At 40.8% G+C, this 15,732-nt stretch overlaps 1 protein-coding gene across 6 annotated transcripts in view; it reads left to right on the forward strand.

The window, feature by feature from the left end:
- Positions 1 to 15,732, forward strand: part of CHL1 (cell adhesion molecule L1 like) — a 325,279-nt gene that overhangs the window by 215,046 nt on the left and 94,501 nt on the right. For all 6 annotated transcript variants that reach the window (XM_089519748.1, XM_089519774.1, XM_089519736.1 and 3 more), the window contains one exon: positions 7,333 to 7,523. In XM_089519748.1, coding sequence (XP_089375874.1) covers positions 7,333 to 7,523 — 191 coding nt within the window. The remainder of the gene's footprint in view (positions 1 to 7,332; positions 7,524 to 15,732) is intronic.

Raw genomic sequence — 15,732 nt, forward strand, 5'->3', positions numbered from 1 at the left:
CTCTGCCACTCCAGGAAGAGCAAGATGAGAAGTGGTGTATCTAGGAGCTGGAAAGGAGTAAGAGGAATGGATTTCTTCTTCCCATAGCTGTTTCACACATGAGTGTGTGTGCGTAGGGGGGGGGTCTTAGTATGTGTTTGTCCCTTAAAGCCAGGTTGATTTCAAGGAAAGTGGTCAAACAGAAGAAAGAGATAACTCAATCATTTACATTGCTGTAAATGTGTATTTTAATGTGTTGTGAGCCGCTTTGATTGTCTTGGCACAGAAAAGCGGGAAACAATAAAAGTTTTATTTTATTTATTATTTATTTAATCACATTTCCCTTTTTCAGTTTTAGTGTGGACATTCTTAATATGACATGCATGGCTCCAATGGCTCCAATTGTAATAAGAGCATCCTCAATGCTATATATATATATATATATATATACACACACACACACACACACACACACACACACACACACACACTAATATATTTTATTATTATCTTGTAAACCGCTGTGATCGAAGGAATGGGGGTATATAAATAAAATCTCATTCATTCATTCTCATATATATATATATATATATATATATATACACACACACACACGCGCGCACACACACACACACACACTTCTTCCCACTACACTATTGCCCATGCTCCAGCTGAAGAAAAAAAAGGCAAGTAACATTTCTGCTCAGTTTGGGAATTATTTGGAGGCAAAATGGTTTGGAGATGTGTTAAACCTAACATTCTACAGTTTATTTCACCAATCAAAATAAAATAATCACCCATACATTTACCTTTGAAAGTTGGACTGCTAGTCAGAATGGCCCTGCAAAGGATGTGCCTTTAGCAACAGTGCTGAAGGCACAGCCAACACCTGCAGAGGTTGCTGATCCAGAGGTACTGAGATGGATGATAATTGCTCCCTTGGCATGGGGGGGCTCAGAAGCCACAGCTACCACTTTCCTCCTCCTCCTAGAAGTCCTTCTCATTGTCATTCTCCTCCTTTTCCTGCTAGCAGTCCTCTTCCTACTCCTACTCCTCCTAACAATCCTTCTCATCGTTGTCTTTTTCCTCCTCCTCCTTGTAATTGCTGCCACTGCCCAAGGAGAGCAACTTCTGCCAATGGCAACGTAGCTCCTCAGAGCCCCAATCCAGCAGAAGCTACTGTTCTCAGGTGGCAGCAGCAATTGGCAAAGAGGAGGAGGAGGATGACTAACAGGACAGGTAGGAGGAAGAGGAGGTGGAAGGAGGTGGTGGCAGCTTGCAAACTGAGTTGGAACTTAAACATCCACTGATTTTGATATCTGCGATGGAGTTTGGAATAGATCCCCCATGGATACCAAGGTTCCACTGTAAAATGTTAAGAATATAAATGGAAAATGAATAGCTGAAAGAATATATAATAAAATGGGCGGAAAATATTGGTATTGAGAAAATCTTAATATTTGTTTCTTTTTTAATGTTATTTTATGAATTCAAATGTATGTGTTGAATAAAAAATATTTTAAAATGACATTGAAGGTTGAAGGGTTTTTAAAGTTATGGTATCTAATATCCAAATCATATGTATTTTAACTAGGCCATTTTGTATGTAACAAACAGACTCCATATTGTTAGTAAGCTTAATAATACCACTGCTTCCAACAAGAATCCAGATTCCTACTGTAGGAAGGAAGATATTAGGCCACAGTTCCCAGTTTGGATGTAACAAGAAATTGTTGTTTAAGTGTTGGAGATCATCACACAGTGTCAGGATGTCCTTGTCCCATCCCTGTCCTGTCATTCCCATGTGATCTTGCTGAGATTTTCAGATAATGTCATCATTATGCTGTTCTTACTCCATTCTTATTGTGTGATCGCAATAAGATTTTCAGATGATGTCATGCTTATCCTGTCCTTCTCCTTTCCCTGAAGTGGCATGGCACTGTCAGTTCATATTAATGGAAACTCACATTAATACAATGACAGGTGCCACTGACAGGAGAAGGATGAGATAAGCACAAACACGATAAGGACGGGGTAAGGACAGGAGCGATCCCCCCTGCCCTGTGTGATAATCTGCAATGACAGAAACACAAAAGCCAGAACATACAGGGAGGGAAGAGAGGTGGAAATACAACACTCATTCTTAACATTAGGAAGCATGTTTTATTAGATCAAGATTGTCTGAATCATCCCTATGTTTCCTATGTAGAAGTGACCTGGTAGGTAGTGCAATCATGACACCATGATTTAAACCACTCACTTAGCAAAGTATATGAAGTGTGTAATAGCAATCAGTGTGCAGCAGCTGTCTCCATGCATTTACACAATTTACCTTCCAGATTTCAGCTATATTTTATTATATCAACCATACACTTGTTGTCACCACATTTATTTGGGTAAGGTTTATGATCCCAATAGCACCAAAAGTTTTGTATATTGTTTTTCATGCATGTCTTCATCATAGAATGTCTTAGAAAATTAGGGATTTTCTTTCTCTAAATTTATTAAATGTATTGGCACAATGAAATGCAGCATTAGTGGACTCTGGGTGCAGCTTCCATGGATGTTCTGACACCCACTCCACCACCACTATCACTACCACTGCCAAAGTTCCCACCTGATGATTTTCTGCCAATTACCTGCCAATTTCTTCTTTTTTGCTGTTGCTAACAATGTATATAGGGATTTCTGGCAGACTTATATTTTTATGCTGGGGAAAAGAGAATGCAGAGAAAAATCTTTTCCATTTATTCCTGGTATGAACATGAGATCACTGTGATGGATATGCATGCATGTAATACACAAACATTTCCTCCAGACCCTTTCCCAACATCACATAGGTGTCTACAGCCTTTAGGGATGAAAATGCTGTACGTGTCTGGAGTTCAGAGATTTTTCTGATAGTAATTTTTGGTGACATTGTTTACACATCAAGAGGATTACAAATCCATGCACAGCATAAACAGATTGTAATACCCACTGTTGATAAAACCAGTCATTGTGAACAGAAATGATACATTCTCTAGAGTGAAGGGGGGGGGGAGGATTACTGACTTACAGATGACAAAAAAAAAATTAATTCAAACTTTTCCTGTGAAACAGTTTTCTGTCTGATGTAATCTCCCACAAAATCATCTTTTCATTTTCTACAACTTCTACAAAGAGAAATTTTAACCATGTACAGCAGCCTTCATGATTCTATGGTGTTTATCACACTATTAGTGATCAATAATTAAACCTACTGTTCTCAGTATCTAATAGTGGCTATCTTTTGAGATGAGCCATATCTCAGTAGTAAAGCAGATGCTTTGTATGTTCAGGCTCCAGGTTCTGAAAGTGTAGAAATGTTTTATCAGTCATTCTCAACTGATCTAGATGGATCTATAAAGAATCCTAGAATCACAGAGTTGGAAGGGGCCACTTGGGTGTAGCTGTAGGTTCTCCAGCTAAAGCTTCCCAAGCAAGTAGCTGCCCAGCCTCATTTTGAAGACATCCAGAGAACCCACAACCTCTTCAGGCAATTGTTTCCGTTGCTGAGCTGTTCTTACTGTCAAGAAGTTCCTTCTAATGTCAAATCAAAATCTAAACTCTGTAACTTCAAACCAATAGTCCTGGTCTTCCTTCTAGGGCAGCAGAGACCAGATCTGCCCCCTCCACTCTGTCAAATCCTCAAGCCCTCAGTCTTCATTTCACCAAGCTGAACATGCCCACCTCCTTCAACTTTTCCTCATATGTTTTGTTCTCCATACAGCTTATCATCTTATTGTTTTTTTCTAATCTGCTCCACCTTCTCTATATCCTTCTTAAAATTAGGCTCCCAGAACTGAATACAGTACTCCAGATGAGGAGAGAGCAGCATAGAATATAGTGGAAATAATATTTCCCTTAACTTTGAAAATATGCTTTCATTAATAAAGGTTAAAATAGCTTTCATAATATTTTCCTGCAGCACCACACTGCTGGCTCATGCTCAACTCATGATAATAAATAAATAAATCCCAAGGTATTTTTCACATGTAGTACTACTGAGCCATGTGCCCCCCATCCCATACTTGTGTGGCTTTTGTGACTTGAATGTAGGCATTTGCATTGTCTGTACTGAAATTGATTTTATTAATTTCTTCCCAAATGTCTAGTTTATCTAGGTCCTTTTGAATTATGTTACAGTCTTGATAGCCACCCTTCCCAATTTCCCGTCATCTGTAAACTTGATAAGGATTCCCTTTTTTCATTTAAGTCATTAATAAAAATGTTGAAGCTTAGACAGACCCTTAAGGCATTCCACTCAAGAACTCCTTTCAGTATAAAGTGCAGCCATTGATTATGATTCTTTTGAGAATGATTTCCCAACCAATTATTGATCGATCTGACACTGTTCCCATCTATTCCATATTTAGTCAATTTGCTGATCAAAATATTATTGGGGACCTTATCAAACAGTATGCTGAAATCCAGATAAATGCTATCTCATTATTTTCACCACCTGCTTAAACTAATGATCGGATCGAAAAAAGATATAGTGAACCTGCCATATTGGCACCTAATCATCCATGGGTTGAAGCTGCTGCTGATTGCCCTGTCCCATATTAGCCAGTGGTGGCACAAACCCATGGTTGCACTGACACGGGAACATGCACATTGCCACCCACTGACTAATATGAGCTTGAGCTCCCACAGTTTTCCCAGCTGTGAGGAGGTGGACGAACAACCCATCTATCCACTATGGATGGGTAGGATCTACTGTATAGGATTAGTCTGGAAGGACTGGTTCTTAACAAACCCATTTTGGCTCCTCTGGATTGCTGCATTGCCATGAAGATACTTGAAGACAGATTCCTGTATAATCAGTTCTAATAGTTTCACTGATATAGAGGTTTGGCTGACTGGTCTGTAGTTTCCTGGAGAGGTGTGTGTGTGTGTGTGTGTGTGTGTGTGTGTGTGTGTGTGTGTGAAGCAAAATAGGTATTGAGTAGTTCTACCTTTTTGTTGTGCTCTGTTAGCCTATTACATCCTTACTGAACAACAGCCCTGCTGTCTTCTTGGTCACTCTCCTGCCTGGAATATATCTGGAACCCCCCCCCCCTTTTGTTGTTGTTGTTGCTTTTTTCCTTGCCTCATCAGTCTCAGCTCATTCTGAGCCTCAGCATTCTTTATACTATTACTGCAACCTTGGGCTATGCATCTGCATTATTCCTTCTTCTTTATACATGTACTCTTCCCTCCCCTCTCCTTTCTGTGCAGCCACATCAGCTTTCCCCCCTCCAGATGTTTCTCATTTTTCTTCTTCAATAGGATTGTTTGTGATTGTGTTTTTCACAAGTCCTTCCTCAAGTACTCCCACCCTTGCTGGGTGTCTTTTTCATTTAGTGTGTCTAGCCATGGGATTCTACTCAGTATTTCTCTGAACTTGTTGACTTGTTAAAATCAACTTTCCTGAAATGTATTATGACTATACTCTTCTTTGCCCTGTCCTACAATTGTGAATTCTAGCACTGTATGGTCACTTCTTCCTAAAATATCAAATGCTTTGGTTCCAGTAGCCATCTCTATCCTATTGGTTAGGATCAAATTACACGCTATCCTTCACAGTGGTGTTTGACATTTTTGGCTCTGTTGGGCAGACAGATGCCATTTTTTTTCAGATAGGATGTTTTAAAAACTGGAGGTCTTTTCTGGGTGATCAAGCAACCAATTTTCTGCTCTGCTGGGACAGCCCAACACAATCAGTGCTATTATATTCAGTTGTGTCCCAATATACTTTTTATTTTCTCTGAAGGTTTAATTATTTTTTAATGGGGGGTGTATTTTAGAATGGATCTCAGAACTTGGGGAATAACTGGGAACATGAGGGAGAACTAGGCAGGCCAGGAGCTACACAGGAGCTTGGAATGGCTTTACCTAGCTTGCAAGTCACACAGTGACCAACCCCACTTTATTGGCTATGAATGGACATTTACCTATCAAATACTTTGGAAAAGGATTCAAGCATTCTTCATCCCATGCCTTCTTGCAGCTTTGTGTACTCCGTGCAGAAAGTATAAGCAATCTCAAAGTTTCCTTTGTTTTCTGTCACAGTTTGGGATGCAAACAACCCTCAAGCTGCCACCACACTGTAGAATCAGTGCAGTTGGACATCACTTTAACTGTCATGGTTCCATTCTGCAGAATCTTGGGATTTGTAGTTTGTTGTGTCACCAGACCTCTCTGATGGAGAAAGCTAAATATCTTGCACAACTACAAATCCCAGAATTCATAGCATTGAGCCATGGTAGTTAAAGCAGTGTCAACGGCATTAATTCTGCAGTGTAGATGCAACCTCAGTCTCATTTTTGTTGCATCTCAGAACTTCATCAACATTCTCGTCCTCTTTCACATTAATATTGGTTTAGGGGACTTTTTCTGTCAAGAAAATTGTTTCATATTTTGGAAGGACCTCCCCCCCAAATCTACAATTTGTACACAATTTTCTAATATGCACATATGGGGCCTGTGCCGTCTGGCCATTAAGGCCGGCCTGGGAGTGGAGTCGGGACATGGCGTCCATATGACACATCTCCCGACTCTGCCTTCATGGCGGTGTGACACTGTGCGCTGCACCACATGTAGCATCACGGTGCTCCTCTGCTACTGCATTTAGATGATGCAGCACCAAAGGAGTGGCATAAAGCCATGGTGCGGCATTTGCAAAAAGGACCCACTTTTTGCAGCTCCTTTTTGTGCCCTGGAAAGGCCAGATTCGAGCCATGGCATATGGCTGCTGTGGCCCTGATCTGCCAAAATGGAGGTGGCTTCAGGCCTATGTCTGCACAGCCCTATGTACATCTTTTTTTTAAAGGCAAGCTTTCTATATTATGCAAAGTTTTCATGTTTGCAAATCGTAAATAACAAGCACACACATGAAGCATTTCACACTGCTCAGAAATGACTGAGGTAAAGTGCATTCTACCCTGTCAACAGTCTCAGGAAGTGTGAATAGGGTTCTTTTACAACCTTTGAAGTTTACCGCACTGGGGATAAAACGTTCCCTGATGTGTTACAACGGGCATGAGCGGGGCCACGCACGGAGCATGATGGGAACCCGATGGGGCCCAGAACACTAGTTTACTGCACAGGGAATGCCGCTGCCGCCACGTGTTCCCATCGCGTTCCCATCGGGTTCCATCCTCAATTATTATTTCCTCATTTTATTTTATTGATATAGAGCAACATAGAGTTTAACTGAAGAAAGGTTTACAGTACTTGAAGAGTGGCCCAATTTCTGCTATAGCGTGAATCTGTACTTTCAGGAACAAATTTATTGGAACATTAGTGCTGCCTGTACGAGTGCTTCATGCTAATCTCCTGTCTTTTCAGATTTAACTGGACAAAAGATGGGAAACCATTTGATCTACAACATGACTCAAGGATAATTGCATCAAATAATTCAGGAACATTTGTTGTTAAGAACCGTGGGAACATATCCATTTTCCAAGGAAAATATCGCTGCTATGCTGCCAATGAGCTGGGAACTTCTATGTCTGAAGAAATTGAAGTTGTAGTTCCAGGTGAGGCATTAACAACTGATTGCATGCATACTGCGAAGAGAAAACATGCAAGTTACTATCCTATTTTTTATTGGTGTGGAATTTGATTTTGTTATTGATTTTTACAGTGATTTGGGCTTTGTGGCAATACTGTTCAAGAGAGCAGGGTAGATGAGATCCATTGTTGTGTTGTTTCTCAGATAAGAGTTCTCTATAGTCTTGTTGGGTCTTGAGTATTCCATCTGAGTTCCTCTGTATTCATCCACTTTCTCTACGGGACAGCTGAAAATACTTCATATAGAATAAGTTTATTGCAGGATTCACTGCAGTTGTACAAACCATTGGGCTTCCTTCTGAAAGGGAACTAAAGGCCCAATACAGAAGGCACAGAAGCACCGTCCTCGGGCCAAAACTAGGGCTGGGGAGCATGCAGCATTGGCACGCTCCCCAGCCCTAGTTCGTATGGATGGCAGCATTTTGGAAGTGTGCCATCCATACTGTGCATGCGACAATGGCATCAAGCACGTGCCACCTTCACATGGACTGGTGTGTGCCTGACTACACCGCAGCACTGCAGGGTGCTTGGGGCGCCCTTTCAGTGACGTGGGAAGGAGCACTGAAACGGAGCTCCTGTGTGCGCGCAATGCTGGCGCAGCTTTTACATAGCCCCACCAGCGATGCAAAGGAGAAAGGAGCCGGGCGGCCGTTTTCTCCTTTTCGCCACACCTTTCGGGGTGTCCGAGGGCATGAAGCCCCATGGACACCTCTTTCCAGGCCATGTAGAAGTGGGATTTTGCCGCTTCTCCATGGCCTGGAAAAGTGCCGGGTTGGGGCCTAAGGGGCTGCTGGTGAGGCTGCACTGCCTCCAACCCAGCAAGAAAAGGGGCGGCTGCAAACCGCCCCTTTTCCACGGTCTGTACTGCACCAAAGACACAGAAGAGGGAGAAGTTATATAGTTTTTATATTTTATTATTTATTTAGCTCCAGTGTAGCAACCATGCAGAATCATAACACATTGATGAAACTTTAACTGTTATGTCTCCTGTCTATGGAACACTGGAATTAACACTCAGAATTATCTTCCAGAGAGCTGTAGGCCACTACACTGAAGTGCAACCCTAAAGATCTGTAACAGAAAATCCTAATTGTTTCACCAAACTACAAATCTCAGGATACTGTAACATGGGCCAATATCAGTGGTAGTAGTATCCAAATACAATAACTGTGTATTATGGGTGTACTCCAAAGATCAGGACTTAACATATAAATTAAAATCATACACTCAACACTGAAATGAGACCTAAAACCCTTCCTTTTGTGTTTAGATCCTTATCTATGGATGCAGTGGGTAGCTTTGGGCAAATTACAATTTTTCAGGACAAAACTAATGTGACTTCATTAATCTTATGCTCACACATTCTTGGCTGAGTCAGATGCTGAAATTCTAGTGATGACTGCCAATTTCATGTTGTTATTGTTTTAAATCCACTTTTCTTTTGCTCCACTGTAGGTGATCATGGAAGTGGCAGAAAATTAATTGTCTTTTTTTTAGCTCATCATCCCAAGCCAGTTAGACAGTGGGAAAAGGGAATGGTGGCAGAAACTGTATGGTTATTTGCCAGTGCTGACAGGACAACAACACAGAAATAACAATGTCAGAATCTTAACTATATGAACAATTTGATGAATCCTTAGAGAGACCCACTATGTCTTGCTTTAAGAATGTCTAGGATGAATAATCATATATGAACCTGTTGCATGTCAAGTTATTACAAAATAATAATTTCCTATTATAAATCTTGAACATCAATCCAAAAACACCTTAACACAGTTACAGACTTGTGAGTTGATTACTTGTATGCATATATTTTCATTGCTGAGCAACATTTGTTGTTTTCTAGAACTTGTTGATTGATTCCCACCCTGCTTTTTCTCCTGGGATTAAGCCAGCAGGCATATTAATATACAAGCAATTTAAAGAATATCCTTCAAGGGCTCTGAATTTCGGTGTCAAGAAATGATATGATTTGGGTAGACTATGTTTATAATGTATTCTTTTTTTCCTCTGGAGATTTGTTTTACATACCTTGCATAATTTTAAATAAATGCATAATTGATCCTTTTCAAACGGTGCATTTTCAGCAAACTTTTTACTAGATCTCCTAATTTTTTCAGTGAAAAAGGTCTTAATTTTCTGAAGTTTGAAAAATTTAACAACAGATTGTTTTAACCAATATTCCTTATTACTCAGTTCATAATGCCATTAACACACTTTATTATTTCACACATGGGTCCCATTTATATTGCATAAATAATGAAGTTTGACATTGCTTTAACTGCCATGGCTCCAACCTATGGAATCCTGGGATTTGTAGTTTGTTGTGTTCCCAGAGTGTTGACAGAAAAGGCTAAATATCTCACAAAACTGCAAATCCCAGAATTCCATAGTATTGAGCTATAGTCAAACTGCATTATTTCTGCAGTGCAGACACAGCCATAAATCTGCAGTACCAGACCAAGAGCAAATACAGTGCACATACAAATGAACTTAGGTTGAGGTTTTCTGCAGAATCAGTCTTGAGCTGCAAAGATTCTCCTCAGTCCAGAATTCTGTTCACCAGCAATTTACTAGGGTTGGAAATGAGCAGCTATGAGACTACTGGCATCATTTGTAGTTTGAGCTTCTGCTTCACCTCAGCAGAGAGAGCAACTTATTTCTGAAGCCATGCTGGCTGCTCATGCTGGTTCTGACCACCTAAAAAGGAACATTGCCTCAGTGGTGCTCCTACGGTTGATGTCCCCTGGTGCACTGACTCATGGAGTCACCCCCAATTGATCTCCTCCCATAACACAGCATACAGAAACTTAGTAAAAAAAATGTTCAAATGCTATTCACAAATCATAATTCCCCTGTGTCACTGAATGTAATGGTAACTGTTGGGGCATAAAAAACTATTAAAATTAAAAGTATACCTTTATAATATCTTATGCACAGCCTAACATAGAACGTGTTGAAAGCTCACCTCTTCCGACAAGCATACCCCCCTGACTCTTTATAAAGGAAACAACTCTCAAATAGCAATCTACCTCAGGATGCTAAATTGTGAATGGTAATATGTATGTTTTTAGAAAACATTTTATTTTTATAAGTTGATTTTAAATAATTGTATTAGAATTTACTATGTCCTGTTGAAGTGATACTGACTGTAATCCTGCCTCGATCCGTTGGGAGAGACGGGAAAATATAAATAAAAAATTATTATTATTATTATTATGTGTACATACCTTCATGTGGTTAAAGTGAAAATTTGATAAGGTATGGTATTTTTAAAGAATTTTTTTAAAAACAACAACAAATAATTTTGATTTTAAATTCCATTTTTTTAAAAAAATGAACAAACAAACCTAGGGTCCCTCCTTTTCTTCCCACTCAGCCATTCCTACTCACACCATCTCTTCAGCATTTTAATGGGATGCAGGCAAACAAAACAGTCAAAGGAAAGACGTTTGAGGAGCAGTGGTGTCACCCCCATTTAAGGTGCCACCTGATGCATCTGCACTCCCTGCATCCCCGAGTGACACCTCTGCAGCATGTTTTGGCTCTCGTTTGAACCCCAATTTTTGTTTTTGTTGTTGCTGCTGTTTTTATTTATTTTTATTTAGAATCATAGAATCCTAGAGTTGGAAGAGACCACAAGGACCATCTAGTCCAACTCCCTGCCATGCAGGGACTCTTAATCAAAGCATACCTGACAGATGGCCATCCAGCCTCTGTTTAAGGACCTCCAAGGAGGGAGTCTCCACCACTCTCTCAGGGAGTATGTTCCACTGTCAAACAGCCCTTACTGTCAGGAAGTTCCTCCTAATGTTGAGGTGGAATCTCTTTTCCTGCAGTTTGCATCCATTGTTCTGGGTCCTGTTCTCTGGAGCAGCAGAAAATAAGCTTGCTCCCTCCTCAATATGACATCCCTTCAAATATTTAAACAGGGCTATCATATCACCTCTTAACCTTTAATTAATTTTATACCTTGCCTTTCACAAGTGGAACACAAGGAAGCTTTCAGGTTTCCTATTACTGTTACTTATAGAGTGACCAATCCTTCAGATGCTGCCTTAAGTGTCTGGTTTTGAGCCTCTGCCCAAGTTATTCAAATTGCTGAGGGACTCCTGACCTGATCTTTTACAAACAAACAACCCCACTCTTTAAATTGGACATGCTGCAGCTTGTAAACCAGGCTGCTGCTAACCCTGGCTAATGAGTGAGCACCAGAAACTCTTTTTTGGGGGGGATGGGGGGGCTCTGAGCTTTTCTGTTCTTTGAAGTTGGGAGCATGCAGAGCCACAAGAAGCCTGAGCTGCACTCCCACCTACTTTGTCTTCTCCATCTCTCCTCCTCCTACCCGACCATTTCCTTTGCAACAGGGGGCACATTTTACTCAGGATGATGTGTGGGCTGTACTTCCTCCTTTCCCATCTTCTCTGTCTCCTCCCAGCCTTTCCTTCCCTTCCTTCCTTAAGACAGATGCAAAGCAGCTGGTGTTGAAGGATCCCACTGGAACCTCTTCTCCCCACTAGTGGTACTTCTTTCTTACCCTCTCCTGGCATAGGTCTTGCCAATCTGACCTTCTACCTCCAATTTTCCATCACGGTTGGTTTGTGGAAGATTTTGGAAGCAAAGAACTAGACTCCTTTTTTCCGAAACAGCACTTTGAAAATGGGAAGAAATCCAAATAACAACACAGGTGTTTGTGTGTATCAGTATATGTGTAGTATGGACGAAAGGGACTGAAGATATTGTTCCATTTGAGGGTTATTGGTCTAGTAGTGTTTTCATTTCGAAAATGTTCAGGCTTGAGGAGAAAAAGTAAGATGATAAAAGCATGGCCCCGTTGGAAGTGGTTAGAGTAGTGGTTTCCAAACATTGGCACCCCGGCTGTTCTAGACTTTCACTCTGAAATGTCCAAGCCAGTTTGGCCAATGGTCAGGAATTCTGGGAACTTATGTCGAAAACACTTGTAAGGCTTCAAGTTTGGGAATCACTGGGTTTGAATGTTGGACAGAGCGATTCAGATTCAGCTCTTGGTTGATTTTGCTGTAGCAGAGCAAAAATTAGATAGTAATGACATGAATTGGAGAGCCAGTGTGATATAGTGGTAAGAGTGCTTCACTGGAATGTGGGAAATTTAGATTGTAATGCTCACTGAACCATCAATCTCACTGTGTCACTTTGTGCCAGTTATTCTCAGCTTGGTATATTTCACAGGAATTTTGTGAGGAGAAAACAGGGAAGGAGAGGCACAGGTATACTGCCTTGAACTCATTGGAATAAAGACCGCATAGAACTGTAAATAATCAAATGATCATCACCAGGTTGGGCCCCCATGACATCACCACAAGTCACTCCTTGGTATCAGGACCTGAGATCTAGCAACACAATGTGCCATCAGTGCTCTCACAAACAAATTCAATAGATGTATCTGCCAATCTGGCAGCCACATGGTAGATAGGACACATGTGGATTATCACTACTTCCTAGAACACTGTACGCTACATTGTAGTCTGATGAGTTACTAATTCTTTCCTCAGTTTTCTCTCTATTACTGTGGCAAATTCTCTTATTTTGAAGCTCTGAGTATTTTTTTTGTTAATCTTACCTTCTAATGCTTATGTATAGTGTATAAATCCAACACACACTGTTTCAAGCCAAACACCTTAGTCTTTCACTGATGATAGGTAAATCTGTGCACCTTTTGAGAATCCCTCCTCTCTCTAATGCCACATTTTGGCACTGTCAGAACCCAATATAATGGCACACTGCATGGAAACATTTGATAAGTAGTACTGCAGAGCAGCTTAGAATAAATCAGTTTTGTTTGTGTGTAAACATATTCAAAGCTGTGGCTGGTAAGTGTGAGATCATGATAATGGTGTGCCACTTGGCAACACTCTGCCCATGGTTTTCAAGGGAAAGCAAGGTGCTTGGCAACTCATCATTCCCAATAAAAGTCAAAAGAGTAGGAGGTCTTACTAGGTAATGATTCTGGATACCCATTATGCCAAGTGATCTACCCTGTGACTATGCCATTCAGCCCAACAGCAGGGAGGTTGCCAAATAAAGCAATGTTGCTGCTGACTGGGAGAGCAAAAAGATTGTTCATATATCCTGACTATTCTATCAATTCAGTGAAAGTGCAAATTTAAAAATCAAATAAATCATTACTACTACAGTGGGCTCTGCTGGGGATATGGGTGCAGGACCTGGATGAAACTGGGGAAAAAACACAATTATGTTTAAAAAATATTTATTTGTTTTTTACCTGAGAGAACATCTAACTAGGAATATCTAGGCCCTCCAGTGCAAATGTGTGGTCAACATCCACTGGAAGTTGACCACAGAATTGTGTTGGAAGACCTACAAATGTCTGGATAAGTGTTTTTGTCTAGGATTCTCTAGGTCCTCCCTCACAGTTTTATGGTCAATGTCTAGTAGAGTCATGCAGGAAGACCTAGAGATTTCTACAGAGAACCTATTACTTAAACACATGAACAATCAAATTTGAAAAATTCAAAGCCGTAAATGTGGCGAGCTGACTGTATACCCATTTTAAGTAAAAATAACCACACATTGTGCTGGGAATCAAGATGCAAAACCACAAAAAAGAGAACTTTCAGCAGCTTCACCTCAACCATTGTGAATGTTTAATTTTCATTTTAACAGTTATGGGAAATAAAAGAGAAAACGCCAATAATTATACAGTACTTGCATAATTGAAGCCAATTATAAAGGGAAATGCACTAACTGCTGAGCTATTTAACAAAGAGAATCTATTTTTACAATCAAGCTGTTCCCAGAGTCAGAAGGAGGAAAAACTGCTCTTGGGCAGGCTATCCAAACATGCCATTTCATTGACCATAAAGTGATTTCTATATTAATCTGTGTATTGTTCTGCTAACATGGAAATCATTCTGCCCTAGGGTCACACAGTGTGTGTGTGTGTGTGTGTGTGTGTGTGTGTGTGTGTAGTAGAGCCTTCCCTTACACAGGAATCCATTCCACACTCCCTCGCATAAGGCAATCATCATGTAAGCTCAAGCCCCATTCAATAGAACACGCACCATTCAATAGATTGCAGTGCAGCTTCCACATAAACCGGAAGCTGCGTATGGCACACCTGCGTATGGAGCAGGTGCACTGTATAACCAGCTCTCTTTCATGGCAACATTCTCTGAAGTTGCCAGCCACAGATGCTGGTGAAACAGCAGGAATAAACTCTTCTAGAACATGGCCACATAGCCCCAAAAACCCACAAAAAAACTATGGATGCCGGCCATGAAAGCCTTCGACTTCACAGTCTTGATACCACTTTAACTGCCATGACTCAATGCTATGGCATTCTGGGATTTGAAGTTTTATGAAATATGTTGTCTTCCCTGTCAGAGAGCTTTGGTGCCTCATCAAGCTACAAATACTAGAATTCCATAGCTTTGAACTATGGAAATTAATATAGTGCTAAACTGGTCTGATTTCAGTGAGCAGTTGCATCTAAACCTAAGGTACAATACCTAGGATAGGTCCTTTTGACTATCCTAAATTTGGACTAAGATCTTGCATGGATGCACTAGCATTAAAACTAACAATCATCACTGTTTCATTTGTTTCTTTTTGCATTCATCACACTGATTACCTTTATAAGAGATCTGCAAGTAATGTTTTTGTGTGTCAGCCAAATAAATTGGCAGATTAGTTGATCACAGTGGTAGGCAGATGCAAATTGAGAACATTTATGGTTACCCCAGGTGCCATTAGGTACTGTGAGGTGCATGAGGTGAGGAAGATAATTATGGGCATTATCATGTAAACAACATGTACCTAGCTTATGGGACTTATGGGAGTAGTGACTTAAGAAAAGTTCTTTCAACACTCAAGGAGGTGTGGGCAGATGATGAAGATGTAAGAAGAACACAAAGGCCCGATACAGACCAGCGGAAAGCGCCGGCCTGTGGACAGAGTTAGAGCACAGCGTCCTGGTGCTGGATGCCCTAACTGCGCCCCCATGGAGCCATTTTGGTGTGTGCCGGTCCACACATTGCACACCATCATGATGTACTTCCGATGCTGCATCCACATGATGCAGCACCAAAGGGGCATCATAAAGCACAGACATTTGGAACAGTAGCCACTAGAACTTTGCAGTGGGGATGTCCAGACACCAATGGATGAGGTTCCAAA

The sequence above is a fragment of the Sceloporus occidentalis genome, unplaced genomic scaffold, assembly GCF_023333645.1.
Source record: "Sceloporus occidentalis isolate IW3139 unplaced genomic scaffold, rSceOcc1.0.p SCAF_1, whole genome shotgun sequence".
NCBI classification, from domain to species: domain Eukaryota; kingdom Metazoa; phylum Chordata; class Lepidosauria; order Squamata; family Phrynosomatidae; genus Sceloporus; species Sceloporus occidentalis.